General features: G+C 40.3%; 3 protein-coding genes across 7 annotated transcripts in view; all 3 read left to right on the forward strand.

Annotated features, from left to right (window-relative positions):
* The first annotated feature begins 2092 nt into the window (after nt 1-2092).
* Nucleotides 2093-2770, forward strand: LOC109803308 (uncharacterized). The gene has a single exon (XM_020364829.2). The coding sequence runs from the start codon at nt 2093-2095 to the stop codon at nt 2768-2770; it is 678 nt and encodes a 225-aa protein (XP_020220418.2).
* Nucleotides 2771-2890: 120 nt separating this feature from the next.
* On the forward strand, nt 2891-3559 carry LOC145953853 (uncharacterized). Its single transcript, XM_083067646.1, has one exon. It carries the CDS (start codon nt 2891-2893, stop codon nt 3557-3559), a length of 669 nt encoding a protein of 222 aa, XP_082923772.1.
* An 8087-nt stretch (nt 3560-11646) lies between these two features.
* The window catches only part of LOC109803255 (CemA-like proton extrusion protein-like protein), a 37615-nt gene continuing 23611 nt past the window's right edge, over nt 11647-25650 (forward strand). For 2 of the 5 annotated variants that reach the window (XR_014432742.1, XM_083071982.1), the window contains exons 1-2: nt 11647-12374; nt 12871-12956. Coding sequence is in view for 3 of the 5 variants with exons in the window: in XM_083071982.1 (XP_082928108.1) it covers nt 11745-12374; nt 12871-12956 (716 nt within the window). In the remaining 2 variants the exon portion in view is untranslated. The remainder of the gene's footprint in view (nt 12375-12870; nt 12957-25650) is intronic. The other 3 variants (XR_003804499.2, XM_020364745.3, XM_020364746.3) reach the window with 3 other exon arrangements.

Here is a 25650-nt window from a genome sequence, read left to right on the forward strand (position 1 = left end):
GACCTATACGTCGTCCGAAGTATTCTCAATATACTCCTCTGAACGCAAGTTGGGCAGCGGTGCTCGAACAGGCCCTTGCATCGGAAGTGTTGTTCGTTCCGAAGAGAGCCTCAACACCCCCACGCGTTGACACAAACAAATCTTGCCGATACCATCGCAATCGGGGTCACTCCACTAAAGAATGCGCATCCCTAAAAGATAAGATTGAAGACTTAATCAAGCAAGGGCAACTCTAAAATTTCGTCGAACAGCCAACCTCAACTCGTCCTCGGTCAAGGTACCAGCCTCGGTACCGTGACCAACACGAAAGCAAGCGTTCGGAAAGACATCTTCGTGAGCGTAGCCGGTCAAGAGAAAAGAAAGAAGAACCCCACACATCGCACAGGCGCGTTATTAACACGATTGCAGGAGGGTTTGCTGGAGGAGGCACAACCTCATCATCCCAAAAGAGACATTTGCGTGCGGTTCGGGCAGTGCAGGAAGTTGAGAAAAGACCTTCAAGAAGGTTGCTAGCTATAACCTTCACAGAAGATGATTTCCGAGGCTCGACCCTATTCAAGACGACCCGATGGTAATCAGCGTAGAAATACGCAATTGCATTGTTAAAAAGACGTTGGTAGATCAGGGCAGTTCGATTGACATCCTATACTGGAACACATTCAAACAACTCGGCATCCCTGAGGAAGAACTAATTCCTTACAACGAGCCACTTGTTGGCTTTGACGGAGAGAGGGTCAACACCAAGGGATACATCAAACTTTTTACTCAATTTTGTTTCGATGAGAAAGAATACAGAGATGTCCAAGTGAAGTACATTGTGGTGTACGCCAACACCTCATACAATATACTACTTGGTCAGCCCTCATTGAACGCTCTGGGGGCAATCGTCTCGACACCGCACCTCGCCATGAAATTCCCGAGTGATAGAGGAAACATTCTCACAATACATGCTGACCAAAAAGCAGCCCAAGAATGCTATTTTGCCAGCTTAAGAATCACCCGTTTGGCTGAAGCGCCAAGGTCAAGAAGAGTGAATGGTGTAACTCCTCTACCCTCGAAATCCCTTCCTTCTCCGTGGGATCTTGACCCAAGGTTAAATGACGATGAACGAGTGGAACCAATAGAGGACAAGATGGCTTTGCAAATCGGCGATCAAAAGTCACAAATTACATACATGGGGATCGAATTATCGGAGCCCGATCGGGCAATACTAAGTGCGGTAATTATGAAAAATAAAGACCTCTTCGCATGGGCCCCTTTGGATATGCCGGGAATCGATCCAAATTTCATGTGCCACAAGTTGTCGGTCTGTCGGGAGGCCAAACCAATAGCCTAACAAAAAAGGAAAATGAGGATTGAAAGAAAGTTAGCGGTTGAAGAGGAAGTCACCAAGTTACTCGGCGTTCACTTCATTCGGGAGGTGCAATACACAACATGGCTGGCGAATGTGGTCATGGTCAAAAACTCAAACAGAAAATGGAGAATGTGCACCGACTATACTAGCCTTAACAAGGCGTGCCCGAAGGATGCTTACCCATTATCGAATATCGACCGATTGGTTGACGGGGCATCGGGGCACAACGTCTTGACCTTTTTGGATGCCTATTCCAGATACAATCAAATTCGGATGCACCCCCGAGACGAGGAAAAAACCGCCTTTATCACTGATTCGGCCAACTATTGTTATCGAGTGATGCCATTCGGCTTGAAGAATGCGGGGGCCACCTATCAAAGGCTCATGGACAAAATCTTTTGACACCAGCTCGGTAAGAACATGGAAGTATATGTAGACGACATGGTTGTTAAGTCGGGTAACCTTGACAAACATGTTGCCGGCTTAGCAGAGGAGTTCCAACAGCTCCGGAAACATGACATGAGGCTTAACCCTGAAAAATGCATCTTCGGGATAGTTGGTGGCAAATTCTTGGGTTTTATGCTTTTGGCGAGAGGCATTGAAGCTAATCTAGACAAATGTCGGGAAGTAGTCGAGATGAGAAGCCCATAAAATATAAAAGAGGTATAGCGACTTGCTGGCCGACTTACCGCCTTGTCAAGATTCCTCCCATGCTTGGCCGAAACAGCAAAGCCGATCATGAGGTTGCTGAAAAAGGTCAACAAGTTCGATTGGCCTGACAATTGTGAAACGACTTTTGTGGCATTAAAACAGAAACTCGGTACTCCATCAGTCCTCTCCAAGCCCGATCCCCAACTAGACTTGATCGTATACTTATGTGTATCGAATGAAGCAATCAGTGCAGTATTGGTACAAGAAAGAGAGACACAGACACCTATCTATTTCATCAACTGCCTACTCCAAGAATCAGAAGGAAGATATCAGCTACTAGAAAAGGTTGCGCTCGGACTCGTCCACACAGCTCAGCAACTCCAACAATATTTCCAAAGCCACTGGGTTATAGTGTGCATCGATTGTCTGATTGCCAAGGTTTTGAGGAAACCTGAGTTAGCGGGACGAATGATGGCTTGGTCAATTAAGTTATCAGAGTTTGACATTACATTTAAACCAAGGGGCCCGATCAAATCACAGTGCTTGGTCGATTTCGTAAATGAACTTCAGCCGAAAGGGCACTTTGAGAGCGATCAGTGGGTGATGCATGTAGATGGCTCCTCTAATAATCGAGGTAGCGGGGCTGGAATAATTCTTGAAGGACCCACAGGTTTGGCACTCGAACAATCTCTACACTTTGCTTTCAAGGCGTCAAACAACCAAGCCAAGTATGAGGCGCTGTTAGTAGGTCTTAGATTGGCATAAGAGGTCGGGGTCAAAAGATTGATTTATTGGACAGACTCCTAGATAGTCGCTGAACAGGTCAACAACCACTTTCAAGTCAAAGACACTAATCTGATGAGGTACTATCACCTTTTTTGGGGCATGTGCCACAATTTTGACGAAGTACAAGTCAAACACACACCTAGAGAGAATATTGAGAGGGCTAATCAGCTAGCTCGGTTGGCTAGAAGTAGCCGCAAACCTGGGCAACTTCGAACCACTCTCCACCTAGAATTGTCTAACCCAAGTGTTGACTTTTACGAATGCATGGAAGTGGACGAATCAAGAGCAACTTGGATAAAGGAGTTGCTCGATTTTATTTTACTTGGGAAGGAACCAGCGGATGCTTCGACCGCTAAGAAATTGCACACCCAAGCCGCCAGGTACTCGGTCGTGGGTGGAGAGCTATATCGGAGAGGCTTCTCGACACCGTTACTTAAGTGCATCGACCCAGAGCAAGCCGATTACGTGTTGAGAGAAGTCCATGAAGGCATTTGCGAATCTCACTCGGGAGGAAGAACCTTAGCAGCTAAAGTACTAAGGGCGGGGTACTATTGGCTAACTTTAAAGAGCGATTACACGCAATTTGTCAAGAGATGTCCCCAATGTCAAAAGCATGGCAACCTCATTCACGCATCGGCCGAGGAACTACACAACATCAGTTCACCATGGCCTTTCACGTTATGGGGGATGGACATACTTGGCCCTTTTCCCCTTGCCAAAGGCCAATGCAAATTCTTGTTGGTTGCCATTGACTACTTTACAAAATAGATTGAAGATGAACCATTAGCTACAATCACAGCAAGCATGGTTCAAATGTTCCTCTATAAAAATATCATCACACACTTCGAGATCCCATATGCCATCATAACGGATAACAGGCTTCAATTCAAAGACCAAAAATTAAACAAGTTTATACAAGACTTGGGCATTCGGCACCGATTCACATCGGTCGAACATCCGCAATCAAACAGACAGGCTGAGGCTGCAAATAAAGTGATCCTCACGGAATTAAAAAAATGTTTGGGCAACGCTAAGGGCACTTGGGTCGAAGAACTACTGGAAGTACTATGGGCCTATCGGTGCACTCCTCAATCCACAACCAGGGAGACTCCCTTCCAGTTAACATATGCCATCGATGCCATGATCCCCGTCGAAGTCAGAGAACCCTTCTTCTGGCGGCTTCATTTTGATGAAAACTCCAATGATACATCCCTCCGAACCGAAATCGATATGATCGACAAGGTTCGCGACAAAGCCCAGATTGTTTCGGAAGCTTGCAAACAACGAATGACTCGACGGTTTAATTCAACACTCACACAGAGGGAGTTCAACGAAGGAGACCTAGTTTGGAGATTACAAGGATCGACAAGGAGAAACTCGCGAGAGGGCAAGTTAGCAGCCAATTAGGATGACCTATTCAGGATCCGACACAACCTCCACAACGAAGCTTACAAGCTTGAAGAGCTTTCAGGCAAGATCATCCCAAAAACTTGGAACTCTACTCACTTGAAGACCTATTATAGTTGAAAATTTTTCATGTAAATTAAAATATTGATTCATGTAGACAGAGTGCACTCTTTTCCTTGATCGGTCTTTTCTCCCCTTATAAAAATGTGAAAAGGGGTTTCCAGGCACCAATTAATAAAGTTCAAATTCAATCTCATCTAGCACTTTCTTCCTTACTCTTTGTGTACAAGGCTTCCCTCCCGAGCAATCCACTTGGCCAAGGACGTGCCTTCGGAATTTGCTAACAAGGCTTCCCTCCCGAGTCACTCGCTCGGCCAAAGACGTGCCTTCGAATTTTCCCAAAAATGGCTTCCTTCTCGAGTGACCCACTCGGCCAAGGACGTGCCTTCGAATTTCTGCAAAAAAGGTTTCCCTCCTGAGTCACTCGCTCGGCCAACGACGTGCCTTCGGATTTTTGCGAAAAGGCTTCCCTCCTAAGTGACCCGCTCGACCAAGGACGTGCCTTCAAATTTTTGCAACAAAGGCTTCCCTTTCGAGTCACTCGCTTGGCCAAGGACGTGCCTTCGAATTTTTGCAAAAAAAGCTCCCCCCCGAGTCACTCGCTCGGCCAAGGACGTGCCTTCGGATTTTTGCAAAAAGGCTTCGCTCCCGAGTGACTTGCTCGGCCAAGGACGTGCCTTCGATTTTTTTGCAAAAATGGCTTCCTCCCGAGTCACTCGCTCAGCCAAGGATGTGCCTTCGAATTTTTACAAAATGGCTTCCCCCCCGAGTCACTCGCTCGGCCAAGGACGTGCCTTCGAATTTTTGCAAAAAGGCTTTCCTCCCGAGTCACTCGCTAGGCCAAGGACGTGCCTTCAGATTTTTGCAACAAAGGCTTCCCTCCCAAGTCACTTGCTCGGCAAAGGACGTGCCTTTGGATTTTTGCAAAAAAAGGCTTTCCCCCCGAGCCACTCGCTCAACCAAGGACGTGCCTTCAAATTTTTGCAAAAAGGCTTCCCTCTCGAGTGACCCGCTCGACCAATGACGTGCCTTCGGATTTTCCCCAAAATGGCTTCCCTCCCGAGTCACTCGCTCGACCAAGGACGTGCCTTCGGATTTCTGCAAAAAATGCTTCCCTCCCGAGTCACTCGCTTGACTAAGGACGTGCCTTCGGATTTTTGCAAAAAGGCTTCCCTCTTGAGTCACTTGCTCAGCCAAGGACATGCCTTTGGATTTTTGTGAAAAGGCTTCCCTCCCAAGTGACCCGCTCGACCAAGGACGTGCCTTCAAATTTTTGTGAAAAGGCTTACCTCCCGAGTGACCCGCTCGGCCAAGGAAGTGCCTTCAGATTTTTGCAAAAAGGCTTCCCTCTCGAGTCACTCACTCGGCCAAGGACGTGCCTTTGAATTTTTGCAACAAAGGCTTCCCTCTCGAGTCAGTCGCTCGGCCAAGGACGTGCCTTCGGATTTTTGCAAAAAGGCTTCCCTCCTAAGTCACTCACTCGGACAAGGACGTGTCTTCGAATTTTTGCTAAAAGGCTTCCCTCCCGAGTTACTCGCTCAGCCAAGGACGTGCCTTCGGATTTTTGCAAAAAGGCTTCGCTCCCGAGTCACTCGCTCGGCCAAGGACGTGCCTTCGGATTTTTGCAACAAAGGCTTCCCTCTCGAGTCACTCGCTCGGCCAAGGGTGTGACTTTCCAAAATCTTGTACATTCGTTCTTGCTAATCAGTCGACGTTCACACGGTTCGTGAACAAATTCAATTAGCAAATTCTAACAAGTACCTCAACGTTCATCATGTGACATCAATACTACAAATTTTTTAGCAAAAGACTTTGCATTTCCACTGAATAAATGAGAGGGCGTTATCGGCCCAAAGATACATTCACTAATCAAACGACTTCTATCAGCCAAACTATAGAATGACAACAAAAAACTAAGTACTACAGTGATGGAACTAATTGGAGAGGATTGATGTTCTTCAAGTTAAACCATGCTAAGTCCCTTCTTCTCTTGAGGTTCTTCACGTTAATGGAAGATTTGGATGAGTTCAAGCTTTAAAAGCTTGAAGATACTTCCCAAGGTGGTTCGATTTCTCTAGAAGGAGAGAAACTTGAGGAACTAAGCACAAAGGAGAAGTTCCTTTGTGAAGCTTCTAGGAGAAGGAGATTCTCCACGAAATTAGACTCTTGAAATGAGAGAATTCTGAATTCTATTTCTCAAATTTGTTCAAAAGTGATTACAAGAGTAGAAATTACAAATATATAGAGGTAGGTAGCTTAAGGAGCAAGCTAACCTTAACCATGGTTCACTAGGAACCATGGTAAGGTTAGTTGACCTTCTAGGCGAGTTTAGAAACTTGTGGAGCAAGCTTCTCACTTAGCTTGCTTGGGAAGCAAGCTAAGGAGAAGCTTGTATCACAAGAATCTCATCTCCATGAAGGTTAGAGAAGCAATTCGGTCAAAGAAAGGAGACTAGGCAAGGTGGGCGGATTTGGTCTCTTTTGGCTCCTTGAATTAATTTCAAAAATGTTTGATTTGGTTTAGTTAGGTTCATCCAATGATGATGAAACCTAGCTAAATCAAATCTATGAAAAATTAGGAGCAAAATGAGTCCAATATGTAAAATTTTGCCTTGGCCCAATTCTGGCCCAATTACTAGTCACACCCTCAAGCATTGCTAAATGTCACCCCTCTTTCTCTACTGAAAAAATAGAAAATGAGTGTATCAACAAAAGAGGTTAAATGGAGTCAAACTCTCCAAGTAACCCACCCTAGAATTAATATACAATGACTAATAAAAGAAACTAAAGTGCCTCACAAATACAAAGGCAAAAATAAGCCTATACAAGAGAACTATGTACAAGATATTTACAACTAGAACTATGCCTTCTCTTCATGATAGAGTGGTCCAAATTAAAGAGTACCTTGGACTTTAGAAAGCCAACTGATCTTCAAGGTATCCACTGGTCTTCCAAGTGGCCATAGCTCTAGTAATTGGGCCCTTGGCCCATGGTCCATCATCCCATTCCTCTTGGTTCCTTCAGTGTATCACCTCTTGGATTCCTTGGCCTTGGCCATAGTCTATCATCCAGGCACTATCGGCCAAGCTTACAAATGCCTAGTTCTCGGGGTTTTGAGTCTCTTCCTCCTCATCATCGACTCTGCCTTCATCCATTGGGTCCCTGGTAGTGTCCTCGTTCAGTGCCTGATTGGATGTGGTGGGTGCAGGTGCTTCGACATCCGGCTCGGCCCCCTCTGGCATCTGACCGAATGACATGAAGGTGCCTTGGTAAAAGTCACGACCCATGTCAAACTGAAAGTTTTCTAGAAGATGACAAAGTGCCCTCGCTTGCCGAACGGCTTAAAGGAATCTCGCTTCGTGTTGTGCCACGATACGGTCTTTGGCCATCTCTTTAAAGTTGGCCAACTTAGCCTTAACCCGTTCGGCCTTCTCCAGATGAGCTTGCCCTTCATTTGACGCCTTTTGAAGTTCTAGTCGGACGTTATCATTCTCATGCCTCAGTCGATTCAACTCAAGTGCAAGCTCTTTGTTTTTCGCCACCAAGCCCTCGGTGGCCGATAAGGCTTCGGCAGAGGCCTTGTCGGCCTGTTCCAACTTGTGCTTCAACTGCATCAGCTCGCCAACTGGTTCCATTGTGAGGTGGTGGCATAGCAAAAGTGATCGGGCTTGTACTTCATAGAAGTACTTCCATTTGGATTTGGTGTCCATCCGATCCAAAAACTCCCTACATGGATCCGATAAAGCATCCAGACGGATCAAACTGTCAGATGAGACATCCTCGTTCAGAAAAGATCGAGACATCAGGCTGGGGGGCACAACGATCGAAGTGTTTCAATTCGTCGCCTCGGACACGGTAGGCTACTTTAACTTCTTCGATTTTTGACCCTCCCGAACGACTCCTTCCCTTTCGTCTTCTTATGATTTCTATCGGGAGAGGGAGGTGCTTCGGCATAATTTGCTTGGCCTATTGCATCCGAGCGGCTAGAAAATTCTAAATGCTAAGCTCATTGGGACCCTTTGTCACCATAATTCCTGCAAAAACAAACAGTTAGCATCAATATGAATTTAGTACATTTCTGAAATAGGACAGACGACACACCTATCAGGTCATTCTCCCACTTAGGAGATTCAACCAAGTTAATAAGCGCCCTGGTCGGCAAGCGCCGAGGTAGGCTAAGTAACAACTTCAAATCCTTTCGCTTTTCGGCCGTGAGAAGGTCCTTCGACACGATGTCATACGGACGGGGAGCATGCATCCAGTAGAACGGGAACAAACTTTGGTCATCTTCACCAAAAAAAAGCGACACCCGTTCGGTCGGATGGTAACTCGAAAGAATCCCGCCTTAAATTTTTATAGGATGAGGTGAAACTATCCAATAATTGCCGATCCCTGACACGGCTCAAGGACAACCATTTCGCCAAGTCGGACGGCCTTGAGGAGTAAAAATGCAAAAATAACATAGGTGAAGGCTTGATGCTGAGACATTGACATAGATTGTGGAAAGCTTGCATTTGAGCCCAGCTGTTCGGATGCATCTAGGTCGGAGCCACATTCAACACCTACAACACCCCATTATAAACTTGTTAATAGGTAGCTTTACCTTCAGATCTCGGAATAGGCAGTCATAAACATAAAAGGAATCCATCTTCTCGGTATGCTTACCCAAACAAACCATGTCGGGATTCAGAAACGCGTTGTTTCGGCAGGACTGAACCCTTATCAGATAAGGTTCTTCGGAAGCATCAAACCTGAGACAATCGATGTATTCCAATAGATTGGTAATCATGGACACGTCTCGGTAGCATGAGTAATAAGAGGTCACCTCACCGTTCACCCATTCAAAGTTAGGAACCTCAGACGGACCATACCTCTGCCGAGTAGAGACCCTTTTCGGCTTTTGAATCACCGGACTCCCGCTAGTGGATGTCTCAGCAGAGCCACTTTCGCTCTTAGTTGGTCGTTGCCTTGGAAACTCCTCTACGCCAGAACTACTCAATTCAATGGATGATGAACCCCGCACGTATGACCCTGTTCGGAATGTATTGGCCGAAGAGCGCTTGGATGAGGTAGACATGTTACACGTACCATGGTAAAGGCTAGGCTGCGAATAACACGCGATCGGTCGCTCACAATGCTTGATCGGCTTCAGATCCAATCGTCTGCTCGCACTCGCTCGGTCGCTAAGAAAAGGTGTGGGGAACACTAACACCATCACCTATTTATAGTCCAAAATATTGGCGGGAAAATTCAAATGAAGAAATCTCAGCCCTTAGATCTCCGAGATCCAACTGCACAGATCGTGCGACCTTTCACCTCAGCCATTCGGAATGTCAACCGACTTGACTGTTATGAACGACATGCGCGTCCAACGTTGTTCTCACCCTTGAAGACAATTTTCTCTCTCTCTAAGGCGGGGGGGGGGGGGGGCAAGTGTACGAGTAGTACCATTCGGTCATGCCCTTCAATACGAAGTAACCAAACCGGCCATCCCTGGGTCGTCCTAATGAACACACATCGGCCACTTACATCTGATCGGCCTGAATAAAAGCTAGGAAATACCCTATCCGACCGACCTATCATGTTGCATCTAGTCACCGACACCCGATCGACATTGCTAATGGCCGAAGGAACTGGAGTGAAGCAATCCAGGAGACCGGTAGCCATCACTAAATAATGATTAGGGGTTAATTGTGCGTATAAACCAGTTAAGGGCGTATTACCTAATCAAGTAACCCTACCCCAGGCTCCATGGAGGGCAGGGCCCATTGATGTAACTATAAATAGTTCATATCTCGAGGTAACGTCACTATTTATTAATTACTATCGATATTTGTGCTTGTTCTGACTTGAGCGTCAGAGTGCTTTTTGCAGGTACCCACCCCCTCGTCGGAATATTCGTTTGGAGCTCTCATTCGGCCTTCAGAGTACAAGAAAATTACTAGTGTGCCCTTCAGACAGGTACAATTTTAAATATGTAAAAAAAAAATATATCATTTTTATATATTATTATAAATATTAAAATTTATTTATGCCCATTTTTACTTTGGTTTTTCATTTAAAAAATTGTATAAAAGAATAGTAAATTTTTTGTTTTTGTACATTTGACACATCCATATATACTCCAAATTATTTATATGTTATACTCGTAATTATAAAAACATTGAATAAGTAAGAGTAATTTACTTTTTCAACTCGTATGAATATTTTTGTACTTAAAAAGTGATTTTATTTATGATTCTTTTTTATTCTAACAGTTTTATTAATTTTACTTTTTTTCTTATAGTTTAAAATAAGTTTTTTTTAGTCTTTATTACTTACATTTTTTTTATTTCTTTCTAATTCTTTCGTTAATTTATTTGTAACATTTGAGTAATTTGAGTTTATTAAATTTATATAATGATGATGTATTTAAGTTTTTTTTAATGATAATATGTAACTTAATAGTTTGGGAGGAAAAAATATGAAGGATTGTTTGATTTTGTGAATAGTTAATATTTATCATGATTGAATATGATGAACGGTGAAATTGCTAATGATTGCATAGTATACCATTAAGTTACATATCATTGTTTACAAAATAAAATACATCATTACCTTGTGAATCTAATAAGTTCACATCACTCATACAAAAATGACATTATAAAAAAAATTAACAATAAAGACTAATTTTTTTTTTAAAGTATAGGAATTAAAAAAATATTTTAAACTATAAATCCTAAAAGGTAAAATTGTGAAAATATGGGAACTTAAAAATGTACTTTGACCTTTATTTATTTATAGAGGAGAGTTTCACTCACTCTAATAGTAAGTTTACTTAAACTTACTTTATTTAAGAATAAATTTATTTATGTATTAAAAACTTTTAATTTAATAATTGCATAATTAAAATTTGATGTAGAACATAAATTATTAAATAATAAGAACAAGTAAATTTACTCTCTTGAGATAAGTAAATCCCTCCTCGTATCAAATTTTATACCGATCTTTTTAATCTCATAATTCTAATAAATCGTTTTAATTGTTATACCAAAATTTTGTTAGTGACTCTTTTAAATATTATTATATAAAATTTACCTTTTGATATTCCAATTAATAAAATATTATATTAAATTTAATTAATACGAAATAATTGTTTTAATCAGTGATGATTTTAAAAAATAAAATAAAATTTTAAAATTAAAAAAATTAAAAATAATAATTTTAAATTTGAGAGATAAATTTTTTTATTCAATTAAAATATATTTAACTCTAAAATATGTAAATAGAGAATTCAAAAAGCGAGAGATGAGACCATTTATAACGTGGCGGAACAATAGCCATGCCTATGACTGTGCTATGGTGATGCTCTTTTTTGTACGGACACGGACGTATAAAATAAAAGTGGCAATAAGCCGTGACATGAGGATAATATTAATATGAATTGAAGAGGCTGGGACTGTTCAGAACCAGAATGTGCATTCACTTGGGAAACTGAAAAATGTTTCATGTTCTTGATGAGCTCTTCAATTGTTTCATGCGACAACATAATCTTGTTCAACCAGAAACTGCTTTTGAACTCTTTCGTCTCGCATGGTTCATCGAACTTTGTGATTCAGTTGGGCAGCAAAACGAGGCGACTTAATGGATTCATTTCGAAAGCGGAAAAGCATAGTGGGCATTCAAGGAAAAGCAGTTGGTGGCAGAAATTCTTTTTCGAAGATGATGGGAACTGGCTTGGTTTGAGAGACGATGATATGGTAGAGGCTGAAGCTGAGGCTGAGGGCGAGGGTGAGAGCACAGAAGAGTTATCTGAAGGCGAGAAGTTCGAGGCATGGAAGCAGAGAGCTGAAGCAATTGTGGAGTTGAGAGAAGCCCAAGAAGATAGGAGGAACGAGGAGTACAAGAAATGGGAAGATTGGCTTTTGGATGAAGATAACACTTCTTCTTGGAGTCAAGACTGGGACTGGGAGCAGGGGATGAATGATTATAGGGATAATGTGCGAGCTGATTCCGGTGATGTTCATACGGAAAAGGGGCTGGTTGAGTTCGCTAGGTATTTGATTTTTGGAATTGGAGGGGAAGATGATGACATGCTTTATGAAGACCGTGTTTTCCAGTATGCCTCATCAAATTCGGTTAGTGCATTTGCTTCTTTTCATCAAATGCTTGTCTTTTATGTGATAAAATTTCTTCTCAGGCAAAACCCTCATTAGCTAATAGCTTAGCCTTTACCCTTGTATAAGAAGGGTGGGGGAAAGCAGGAATAATAAGCCAGCGGCTACAACGGGAGTTGGAATGACATATTCACCAACTCTGAATGTATAGACTTGCTATAAATTTGTTGATACTCACCATTATATCCCCAGGGCTTGAAGTCATACATTGCGTGTATGTGTATGTTCTATGTGTTAGATGGAGAAACTTAATTGTCCCAATAGAACTATTTGATCTTCATTTTGAACTTATTCTTTTCGGAAGCATTCAAATCATGGACGTCAAGTGTTCAGTTGATTTTTTTAAGACATCATCCAGCATACTAATATTATCATACCAAGTGAATGATGTGCTGGTGCTCGCTTAAATATTCTTTATTCAGTAACTCAATTTCATGAACCAAAATTGTTATTACAGGCTAAATTTTTGGCAGTGTTGATTATTGTACCTTGGGCAATGGACTTTCTGGTTCATGACTATATACTTATGCCATTTTTAGACAGGTATTTATTTATTAATAATCAACTTATGTTTTTCTTGTGAATTCGTGAAATGTTTTTCTATTGGCAGAGTTTTATTCTGTTTTGCTATATTGCTTCAAGATTTGTGCACAAACAGATATGCCTGTAAGTCTGTGCTTCTATCTGCATGCTGTTTTGTAGAAGTGTGATGTCTTTGGAGGACAGGGCGAATGGCAAGTGGATATAGGCTTGGGATGGCTTGCCCATTGTATAGAACTCTAGTGGGCAACGCCAATGTTTTTAGTACATGGAATGAGGCAGAGTATTGAAGTGGTGAGATCAATCTGAGATGTAATAGGTTGCCCAGGGCCATGCTAAGGAAACTCAGCGTGCACAGGACTATCGTGTGTCACTGAATCAGCTACCAAGTAGGAACCCATAAATACAGTCTGAGAAAAGAACTGGCCAAAATATTAGATTTAGCTAATCTCATAATACAGTGGCAAAGAATATTAAATCAAAGGAAATATGTTTCTTTCCTTTTAAACATAGTGTGACTGAATGAAAAAACATTTTGGCTAGCAAAGTAGCACATGATGTAGTATTGAGCCTACCATTATTTGTTCTCAGTCAAATGTATCTATGTTAAAGATCAACTCTCCCAATAGCCCCAGTTATAAGGTGGATGCTCAATAATGGTTTTATATCTATAGCATCCCCATTTAGGCCTTCACACTAGAGGACTTTGGGCTTGAAATCTCTACACAAGCCCACTTCCCTCATGCAGAAGTTTTGATTTACTTATGAAGATGGGGGTCAAGGATCAAACTCATTACCAACTGGTCAGAGAAGCTTTGATACCATTGTTAGAGATACAAAAGCATTTGTGGGTCCCCACTATGAGAGTTAGTCATTGACATGATATCAAAGTCTCTACAATCCAATGGTTGAAATTTTGATTCTTCATCGTTCACCATTAAAACAAATTTTAGGGGACCCATGCATTGTCCACATTTCAAGCTTAATAACTCGTATGTGATAGGGCATCTAAGAGAAACCAAATATGAGTAGTGTTATTCAGAAGGAAAAAGTAGCAGAATTACAAGTAATTCCCTATCCACAAAGTATAAACTCCTTAAAGGAAAACCCCTACCCATTAAGTCATAGCTATGCTAAAACCCCCAAAAAAGATTGTTTTCTCTATCTTCTCTCACTCCTCTATAACAAACCATCACCCATTTTTCCCCATGTCCCTTCACACAATCCAAGAAATCTTAACAACCCAATATTACAATTAGACATGTGTCCTTCCTAATTCATTGCTAGCCTTGCATTTGTTCCTTCAAGTGTAGACCTTCCAAGTCCTAGGCCCATTTACTTGGCCAGATGCTAATGAGTTTCTAACAATACCGCCTCCTATGAGTGTAACCTTGTCCTGAAGGTTGAAGGAAGGGATTTTTTTTTTTGTTGAAAATTTTGATGTTCCAAGAAGGTAACATCCATGCTAACATGAAGCTTCTTTGTGATGGGATTAAAACATCTATAACCTTTTTGGGTGGGTAAATAACTATTGAAAATGCATTTTTTCGCTCTTGGGTCTAGTTTAGACCGAGAGGTAAAAGGTGTATGCAAAAAAAAAAGTGCAACCAAACACTTTTACAGGCAAATCAACATACAATTGACATGATGGAAATAAGTTCTTAAAAGTGCCCAAAGGCATGTGATAATTTAACACGAGTGGGCATTTTATTTGAGATAGGCTGTTGTTAGGACAACATCCCCCCATAAATACTTTGGAACCTACTCTCAAACATGATGGCACGGGCTACTTCAAGAAGATGTTTATTTTTTCTTTCAGTAGTGTCATTTTGTTGAGGATTTTTTGGGCATGTCGATTGATGTTGAATGCCTTTATTTTGAAAGAGTTCTTTGAGATTCTTATTAAAATATTCAGTGCCATTATCACTTTTCAAAATGGATATTTTTGTGTCAAATTGTGTATCTACCATTTGAATTTTTTTTAAAAATATATTAGGAACATCAGAGTTTTCATGCATAAGGTAGATCCAACACATATGAGTGTAATCATCAATGAAGGTTATGAACCACCTTTTCCCAAATTAGGTTGTAATTTTCAATTGACCTCATACATCATTATGGATTAAATGAAAAGGTTTTTAAATGCATGATAAGGTTGAGATGAGTAAGAAGTTCTATGACTTTTAGCAAGAACACAACTTTCTCATCTTAAAAGAAAAACAATAAACATTTTTGAATAAATTTGGAAACAAATGCTTAAGATATTGAAAATTAGGGTGCCATAGTATTATTTGGTCCCTTATAGGGGAAATCTAATACCACTAAGACCTTGAGCTACTTTATTCTTGAAAGCATCCTCAAAATAGTAGAGACCATCCATCATTTTAGCATTGCCAATCATCTTCCTCGAAGTCTAGTCTTGAAAAATACAATGAGTTTTAAAGAATTTCACATTCCAATTAGAATCGTTGCAAATTTTACTAACAGAGAGAAAGTTACAAGAAGGTTTTGGTACATTAACACATTCTTTAAGTCAATGTGGATAACTTAATACTCCCTTCTCCTACAATTGCTGAAAAACTGCCATATGCAATTCTAGTCTTTTTATTTTCGAAACAAGGAGATTAAGTTTTCAATAAGGAAAAAGGGTGGTCATGTGATCATAAGCACCTAAATCAATGATTCATGGTACACACAAATTTGAGGTTGCAATTATGAGAGTTGGAGGCACTAAAATTACCTGTTTGTGCTAGAGAATATGAGAGAGAGAGAGATTCAGAGAATTTAGTATTGTATATTATTGATGAAAAATGAAAGATATATTCAAAGACTACAACAAGCATATATATAGTCATAACCAACTTCTAACTAACTATATCAGTTAACTAACTTCAATACACTTAATAAAGGTGTTTATTATTCTATTCTCTAATATACCCCCCACAAGCTCAAGGGGGATGAAAGATAGTGAATGAGTCAGTCACATTGAGCTTGGACCGAAGAAATAGGAACCTCCTGGGCGACAGAGCTTTAGTTAAAACATCGGCATATTGATGCTGAGCAGGTATGTGTGAGACAATAAGAGCTTTGCTTAACACCTTCTCTCGAACAAAAAAGATGTCTAGTTCCATATGTTTAGACCTTGAATGTAGAACAAGATTGTGAGACAAAGAAACAGTACTTTGGTTGTCACAAAGTACTTTGGGAGTATTGAATTTGACTTGCAATTCCTTTAGAAGGGATTGAAGCCATAATACTTCAGTAACAGCTTGAGCCAAGGCTCTGTATTCAGCTTCAGTGCTTGACCGTGCAACAAGCAACTGCTTCTTGGACCACCAAGATACCAAATTAGGACCAAGATAAATGCACGCAGCTGAGGTAGATCTGCTATCATTAGGATCAGCTGCCCAGTCAGCATCAGTGAATGCAGTAAGGTTAAAGGGATTAGTAGATGTAGCAGGTGTGAACAACAGACCATGACCAAGAGTGCCTTTGAGGTATCTAAGTATCCGTTTAACCACTTTCCAATGCTCCTCCATTGGTAAGCACATAAACTGGCTTACTTTATTGACACTAAAAGCAATTTCTGGCCGTGTAATTGTGGCATATTGCAGAGCACCAACAATGGACCTGTATAAGGTTGGATCATCAAATAATGTGCCATCCTTAGTGAGTTGTTGACCACCAATCATAGGAGTGGATATTCCTTTACAATCCTCCATTTTAACTTGAGTGAGAAGGTCAGTAATATACTTGTCCTGAGATAAAAACAGCCCGCCTTGAGAAGTAGCTTTAACTTCAATACCCATAAAATAGTCCAAGGAGCCAAGATCCTTGAGAGAAAAATTGGCATGAAGCTTATCAACCAATTTTTGCAACAAGACAGATGAAGTACCTATAAGAATGATATCATCCACATAGACAAGCATATAGATAGTGGCTGTGGAGTGAGAGAGAATAAACAAACTCGGATCAAATTTGCTTTTGGTAAAACCAAGCCTAAGTAAAACAGAGGTCAATCTTTCAAACCAAGCACGAGGGGCTTGCTTTAGACCATAAAGGGCTTTTTGCAATTTACAAACAAGATTTTTGTTTCCAGATTTAACAAAGCCCGGGGGCTGAGACATATAAATGTCCTCCTCAAGCACTCCATTAAGGAATGCATTATTAATATCCAGCTGTCGAAGAGGCCATCGAAAGGAAACTGCCAGAGATAGAACAGTCCTAATTGTGACTGGTTTAACAACTGGAGAAAATGTTTATGAAAAATCAATGCCAGGTTGTTGATGAAAACCTTTAGCAACAAGTCTGGCTTTATATTTGTTGATAAAGCCATCAGGATTTTCCTTAATTTGGAAAACCCATTTGCAACCAATGGGTTTTCTGCCAGAGGGTAATTCAACTAAAGTCCATGTTTAATTGTCATGTAGAGCTTTGATTTCTGCTTTCATAGCATTTAACCAGTTAGAGTTAGTGAGAGCAGCTTTCATTGTCTTTGGTTCAGTGCTAGATAGTAAAAGTGTGGGATTGATTCGTGGTTGAACAATTCCCTTGGATCGAGTAATCATTGGATGAACATTAAGTGACCTAGCAAAAGATGAGTTTGAGGGAGAAGCAGGTGCAGCAGAAGATTGTTGCTGAAAAACTGAAGGTGAATGAGAGACAGGAGTATCAACAATAGATTCAGAATTCAAATTGTTGAATCTTGAAGAGTCTGAGTTTGTGTTGAATGCAGACTGAGTTGGTGTTGACAAAGATGGATTATGAGCACAGATTAAAGAAGGGATTGTTGACATCGAAGTTGCAGGGTTGGTAACTTTGGACTTGGGAGTAAAAATTTCATGGTAGGGAAACCTCATTTCATTAAAAATAACATCCTTGCTGATGTAAATTCGGCCAGATTCACTTAAACACTTATAACCTTTATGGCTAGGAGAATATCCCAAAAAGACACACTCCTTGGATCTGGGTTGAATTTTGTATTGATTATAAGGTCTAAGTAGAGGAAAATAGGAACAACCAAAAATCTTGAGAAATTGGTAATCAAGATTCTTATGGTAAATCATTTTGTAGGGTGATTGAAAATCAATTGAGGAAGATGGTAACCTATTGATTAGGTAGGTAGCAGTCAAGAATGCATGATCCCAAAATTTTAATGGAAGTGAGGCATGATGTATCATAGCTAGTCCAATTTCAACCACATGTCTATGTCTCCTCTCAACCATGCCATTTTGGTGATGAGCATACGGACATGTATGTCTATGAGCAATGCCTTGTTGTTGAAGGTAGGAGACCATAGAGCGAAATTCATCACCACCATCAGTTTGGACAGATTTCAAAGGATATTAAAACTGTTTTTCCGCGAGAGCCTTAAAATTCAGAAAGTGAGAGAATACATCTGATTTCTTGTGAAGAAGGTAAATCCACATATAATGTGTACATGCATCAACAAACATTAAAAAATAAGAATAACCACAACTAGATTCTAATGATGTAGGTCCCCAAACATCAAGAAAAACAAGTTCAAGCGGTTTAGAATAAACTGTTGTTGAAGATTGAGATGGAATTCTATGAGATTTTGCAATATAACATGAGTCACAAAAATCAGAAATTTTATTAACAGGAGGAACATGAATATTACAGGATTTTAAAGCCTTAGTTAGTGCATCATGATGGGGATGCCCTAACCGCAAGTGCCATTGTTTGTAAACAGTAGGAACAGCCTTTGTACATGTTTCAGTAAGAAAAATACAAGATTTAGAGAAACTAGAAACTGAATTTCCTGGAATATCATCTTTTGGTGATGCACTCTTTGCTAAAGATGGATGAAACCGATAAAGACCATCTTCACCAAGTTTTCCTTCAAGAAGAGTCTCATTCAAATCTTGTGATTTGACAAAACAAGAGTGAGGATAGAATACAAAGTAGACATTGTTGTCTTTGGCAAATTTGGAAACACTCATAAGATTTTTGGTTATATTGGGAACAAGGAGAAGATCTTTTAAGGACAGAATATTAGAGGGACGAATGGGGGACCGAAACACATTAGAACCAATTGAGGTAATGGATGTACCTTGGCCATTAGCCATATTAATATGCTCAGCTCCAGTAAATTGAGCACTTTGAAGTAAATGCTGTGGATCGGGAGTGGCATGGCGAGAAGCTCCTGAATCAGGAATCCAAGCTGTGGCAGTGTTCAGGACAGGAATAGTTCACTGTGAAGAGGATGCAGAGCTTGGATGAGCTTGCTGAGTGGCAGATGGTGCTGCCTGGAGTGCAAAACCAGGTGGTGTGAAGCCAAAATTAGGGAAAGTCGACCCAAAAGAACCACTTAATGCATGTGTAGGCCACTATGATGAGCCTGGATGTCCAAAGACATTGGTTGATCCATGAAAAGGTAGAATTCCAGTATTAGTAAGGAAGCCAAAATTTTGAGAGCCATACCCGGTTTGAGGTCCAAGACCAAGACCAAAATTCTGACGACCATAATCAGTTTGAGATCCAAATCCAAGGGAAGTGTAGGGAGAGAAATTAGGACCAAAAGGTAATCCAAAACCACCAAATGATCGTTGATAGCATGTTGAAGCTTCATGTCCTCTTTTATGGCATATTTGACATTGAACTGATGATCCATGGTTTCGGCCACCGCGTGAACCACCATGACCACGTCCTCCATCATGGTTCTGACCAAAAAAACCTGCATTGTAGCCACCTTGAGAGTCAAAAACAGAGTTCTGAAACATATTCGGCTGAGAACTTGGCATTTGTGACTGCTGAAATGCCAGATTCGCATTTGGAACTCCATTGGCAACTGAGGTAGTTTGAGCCAGATTTATTGTCAAAGGTTCTTGAATTACCGACGTTTTGGCTTGTTCCAACCGCGCTTCTTGAGCAAGAATCATAGTTTCAATCTCACCAGGGGAGAGAACATCATCACGACTAACAAACGCTATAATCGTGGAGATTAACGAGTCATATTCAGTTCGAAGACCTCCAATAATGCATTCAGCATGCTCTCTGGGTGAAACAGGGCTTCCAATTGAAGCAAGAATTTCAACTATAGTGCTAATTCGAAGGAGATACTCAGAACAAGTTCTGGTACCTTTCTTGATGTGCGAAGTTCAAGCTGGAGCTGTGTGGCTTTGATTTTGGTGAGAGAGTGAAAATGTTGAAACACCATATCCCAAACTTGATATGAATGATGATAGGAAAGCACTCGCGCTTGAATGGAGTCAGAGAGTGTAGTTAAGAGCCAAGAAAACAGAAGCGAGTCCTTGCGATCCCATGTGGTGTATTCAGGATTAACATTGTTTGCATCACGATCTTCACTAGTAAGGAATTTCATCGGAGTTTTCAGATTGACAACAAACCTCTCAAGGTCATGAGCACGAAGTACAGCCGTGACCCGTTGCTTCCAGGTCATGAAGTTTTTCTCATCAAGTTTACACGTTACACTTTGAGAGAAAGTGTTTGAGACAGTTGAGGAAGCCTGATTGGAAGCGGAAGCCATTGAACAAAGAGAAACAGAAAAGAATGCACAAGAATGTTCAAGAACTGAAAGGCGAAGGCAGCGAACAGCACAAGAAACACACAGCGCAAGGAAAGAACCGCGAACTAGAGCAAAAAACAACAAGCGACACAATCAGCCAAACGCAATGCAACGAACCACGAAACGAAAGCAATCAGCGATGGCGGAACAACGAACCACAAAACGAACGCAATCAGCAATGGAAAAACAGCGAAACGCAGCGAACAAGCGTCAGTGAGGCAATGATGAACCAAAAAGGAGACGAAAAACACGCAACCACACCAAGATTTGCAATTCGAACCAAGAACGAGTGCGACACATCCAGTCGCAGCCAAAAGTAATGCAGAAATCGTCGTTCTCAAGAACGACACAAACAATCAGAAGATCGAAGATGGAAAAAGAAAAAAGGAAGAAGCAGTTCCCGGACCCTAGCTCACGATGATACCATATTCAGAGAATTTAGTATTGTATATTATTGATGAAAAATGAAAGATATATTCAAAGACTACAACAAGCGTATATATAGTCATAACCAACTTCTAACTAACTATATCAGTTAACTAACTTCAATACACTTAATAAAGGTGTTTATTATTCTATTCTTTAATAAGAACCACTAGTAATACTAGATAAAGAACTAGATTTAAGCAACCTTATGAGTTTCTCAACTTGTACCTTACACAAAGATGTCTTTTCTACCTCATTAGCATTAGACTTGGCTTGCTCACTAGTGAGGTATCCAAGCTTTCCTTTGCCACGAATAGACAATTGAACAAATTGGGACCATCAAAGATAGTTTGACTCATTAAACTGAAAAGAGGTGACTTGAATAAAATGAGAATCTCTAAAAACGACCCTCTACTCCTGTTTTGGAGGTTATGAATTTGGATCATCATTGATGGTTGAGGAACTGTCAGCCATGGCTGCAAATTAGAGGCACAAATATAGTGCTTTGATACCAAGTTTAAATATGAAATATTATTGGTGATTATCTGTGTAGTGTTTCCTCTTATTTATAAAGGGGAATTACATCAGGTGAAAGAAGGAAACTAAATCCTAAAATAAGGAAAGAAAATATGACAATAATGAATTACCTAAAATAAAGTAATTATGCAGAAAATAAAGTAATTACTAGTTATGAAACACATTAATTACACAATCAAACTTATTAACAAAAATATTTTAGGGAATCAAATAGAGATATAATCCTCGTTTGACACCCTATCAACAAAATGAAGCACCTGAAGTAAGTCTCCAAAGTCCAAACAACAATTGATGACCACACTTAGGCCGTTAATTTTTGCATGGTAAGAGGAGCTCATTTGCAAAGTTGTACCTTGTAACTTAAATAACTCTTGCCAAAAATGACTCATAAACAGAGGGTCTCTATCACTTACAATAGAATTAGGAATGCCATGCAACTAAACAACTTCCTTAGGAAACAATTCAACAACTCCCTTTATTGAGTAACGATGTTTTAATGAAAGGAATTTCGCATATTTAGATAGTTGATCAATGACCAGAAGGACAACTTCAAACCCACTAGACTTGGGAAGATTGGTAATGGAATCCGTTGATAGGTCCTTCTGAATGAGATTAGGAATGTCTAATGGTTGTAAGAGACCCCTAGGAGATAGTGTAACAAATTTTTGATGTTGGCAAGTATCACAAGACTTAACAAAGTCCCTAAAATATTGGGCTCAATCGACTGCCACAACACAACACATAGTTGAAAATCAAGCTTCTTCCATTTAGCCTGACTTTCATCTGAACCCTCAGCGTTTTCAATTTCTAAGTGATCGTGGTACCCTTGACCAAGGAACCATAGTTCCACAGAGGCAGCCCATGATAAATAATTTTTTCCATTGAGTTTCTCCGTGGTTATGGTCGGAGTGCCATAAATAGACAAAATAGGGCCTGGAGATGCCATAAAAAGATGGGTCGTGCAGCAGGTATTAAGAGAGAAGAACCGACAAAGAGAAAACGCAGGCCCACACCTTAAATAGTGGTCAAATCACAAAACTGAGTCCAGAAATAGGCTCAGGAGGCTCTGACGAACAAGACGGTGGCAGAGTGAGGAGGTTCCGACGAACAGAGAGTGGCGCGTGAACAGTACGCGCGTGAACAGTACCAGAAAGAGAAACGGCGCGTGAGAGCGCGTGGGGACTCTAACGACGCCGGAGTTGATGGGGTTAGGTCGCGCTTGACAAGGCGCACCAAACCCTAGGTTCGCCGGAGTAACGGACGGCGGCGGACGGCGGACAGCGGCGGACAGCAGAGCGGGATCCACCCCGCCCTGATACCAACTTGAATATTGAAATAGAATGGCCAAAAAGGATCAGTCTCACTGATCTGTATATTTTCCTTATATAAAGAGTGATTAGGGTTACAAGAAGAAAAAGGCTACAGAGTAGGCTACAGAGTCTAGAAGCCTAAGCAATTACATCAGGAGAAAAGACCAATCAGAAAAATACAATAAATATTTAAATAAGAAGAAGCTTTCTAAACAAGCTATTCTAACAGAATCGTTGTAGGCTTGAAGTTGTGGTGATGCATCGGTAGGAAAGAAAAGACCATGACTAGAAGTGCCCGGTAGATAACTAATAATATGTTGTGCAACTGAAAGATGCAAGTGCTGAGGAGTTTGCATGAATTTGCTGACTGAGTGGACAACAAAAGAGATGTTAGCTCTTGTGATGGTTAGGTAGATAAGACTTCCAACCAATTGCCGGTATAATGTTGGGTCTTGTAAAAGTTCACCATCATAACATTGTAATTTTACATTAACTTCCATGGGAGTGTCAATAGTAGATGTGTTGGTGAGACCAACTATTTGAATAAGATCTTGAATATATTTGTGCTAATTGACAAAGATGTCGTTTTGTTGAAAGTGTACTTCTAATCCCAAATAAGTGAGTTAGCCAAGGTCTTTCATGCAGAAAGTTGAGTGCAACAATTTCTTGATTGTAGCGATAGCCTCTTGATCAGAATCGGTGACCACAATATCATCCACATAAACAAGTAGTATCACAATTCCTTTTGAGGTCCTTTGTATAAAAAGTGATGAATCATATTTGCTTTGAATGAAGGAAAAACCAAGTAGTGTTGTTCGAAACTTTTCAAACCATATAAAGAATGCTTAAGTTTACATATAATATTAGGTAAAGGTGAAGGCATACCAGGAGGAAGTTTGATGTAAACTTCCTCTTTGGGTCTCCATGGAGGAATGCATTCTTGACATCCATCTGGTATATTTGCCAAGATGCAGATGCAGCAATGGAAACAATAGTGTGCATCGTAGTCATTTTTGTGATAGTTGCAAAGGTTTCTGTGTAGTTAAGCCCAAATTCTTGCTTATTTCCAAGAACAATCAATCCAGCCTTGTACTAGTCTATTGATCCATCAGAACGAAGGTTTATAGTGAACACAAATTTACTTCTAAAAGGTTTAACAAATGTAGGGAAAGGAACAGGGTCCTATGTTTAGTTTTTTGCTAATGCTAAAAGTTATGCTTCAACAACTTCTTGCTAACATTTATGCTCCATGTCTTACAAATGCCGGCATTGTGACGTAAGAGAGGTGGTTCTAAATCAACAGCTAGAGATTGATCAAGAGGGGACCTTTGAGGTATTGATGGCAGATTTGGTGGAACAGTCAAACGTCTTTGATAGGCCAATAAAGGTTTTGGTGCTGGTTCTCCTACAATACTGTTAGATAACAACGGCAAAACAAATTTAGATGTAGAAGGGGGAACGTCTTGGTTAGTTGCAAAAAAATACGTATCTTCTTGAAATTTGACATTTTTAGAAACTTGAAGCCTATGTAGATTAGGATCTTGGCATATAAAACCTTTTTGGTGGGCCGAGTTACCAAGAAAAGCATATTTAATAGATTGAGTTGTGAGCTTGGTGCATTTTTCCATAGGAAGATGGACATAACAAACAACCAAAAGTACAAAAGATTAGAACAAGTGGGTTTGTGACCAAATAATCGGGAGAAAAGAGAAACATTATTCAATGATGGAGAAGGCAAGTGATGGATAAGTTGGACAATAGTGGAGAGGGCTTCACACCAAAATTGAGATGTCACAAAAGATTCTAACATAAGGGTACGAACAACATCAAGAAGATGATGATTTTTTCTTTCAACTATCCCATTTTGTTGTGGTATAGAAGGACATGACCTTTGCGATAAAATACCATTTGTTTGCAAGAATTCTTGAAATAAACAAGATGTGTAATCACTGCCATTGTCAAAATGCAAAATTTTTATTTTTGATGAAAATTGTGTCTGAACATATGCATGAAAAAATTTAAAGGCAGAGAATGTTTCATCTTTAGAACGCAAAAAATAGATCCATTTGAAATGATTATAAATTTATAATCATCAATAAAAGTGATAAAGTATTTGTATTTAACAATCATTCTAGAGCCAACATAATTTTTACTTGACACTCCAACATAACTTTTAGTACTAGCCTCACAAGCCATGCCTTCTACCTCTCCAATTAATGCTTGTTCTATATCACAAGCCAATAGAATAGCCTTATGTATTGTTTCAAGTTGATGAGTTCTCACTTAGCGCCTAATTTCAAGTTTCAACCCCTGCATAAAATAGCTTAAAGCTTGCTTCTCAGGAAATCAAGTCACATGAGAAGCTAGGACTTCAAAGGCTTTTATGTTCTCTACTATGGAACCGTCTTGGACCACCTTGGTTTGTTGCTAGTATGGGTTTCGAGTGGAACAACTATCGAATCTCTCTAGTAGTGCCTCCTTAAATCACTCCCATGACAAGTTTTGGTCTCCTTGCTACAACAATGAGAATCAACGGAGAGCATGTCGTTCCATCGATACTTGGAAATAAGTCTCATCCTTGACCAGCCATGCTTGTGGGTCAAAACCATCAAATGGTGGCGGTTCAACTTTTTGCACAACCAAATGAAACTCATCGAAGTTTTCCCCAAAAATAAAAGATCTCGAGGAACATTCTTCATCAAGTAGAAGACTTTTCCCAGTTTGGCGCTACATCCAAGTTGTTAACATGGAGTGAAACTCCTCATTTGCTTGGACACCATGGCGTATTCAATAGGTCGAACCAATAATGGAAACCAAATACGAGTAGTGTTATTCAAAAGGAAAAAGTAGTAGAATTAAAAGTAATTGTCTACCC

Source organism: Cajanus cajan, chromosome 1 (genome assembly GCF_000230855.2).
Source record: "Cajanus cajan strain Asha chromosome 1, NIPB_CcT2T_4, whole genome shotgun sequence".
NCBI classification, from domain to species: Eukaryota; Viridiplantae; Streptophyta; class Magnoliopsida; order Fabales; family Fabaceae; genus Cajanus; species Cajanus cajan.

Bases quoted from the DNA above. Each gene is read 5' to 3' on its own strand.
- LOC109803308 (XM_020364829.2), top strand. From the start codon at position 2,093: ATGAGGTTGCTGAAAAAGGTCAACAAGTTCGATTGGCCTGACAATTGT.
- LOC145953853 (XM_083067646.1), top strand. From the start codon at position 2,891: ATGTGCCACAATTTTGACGAAGTACAAGTCAAACACACACCTAGAGAG.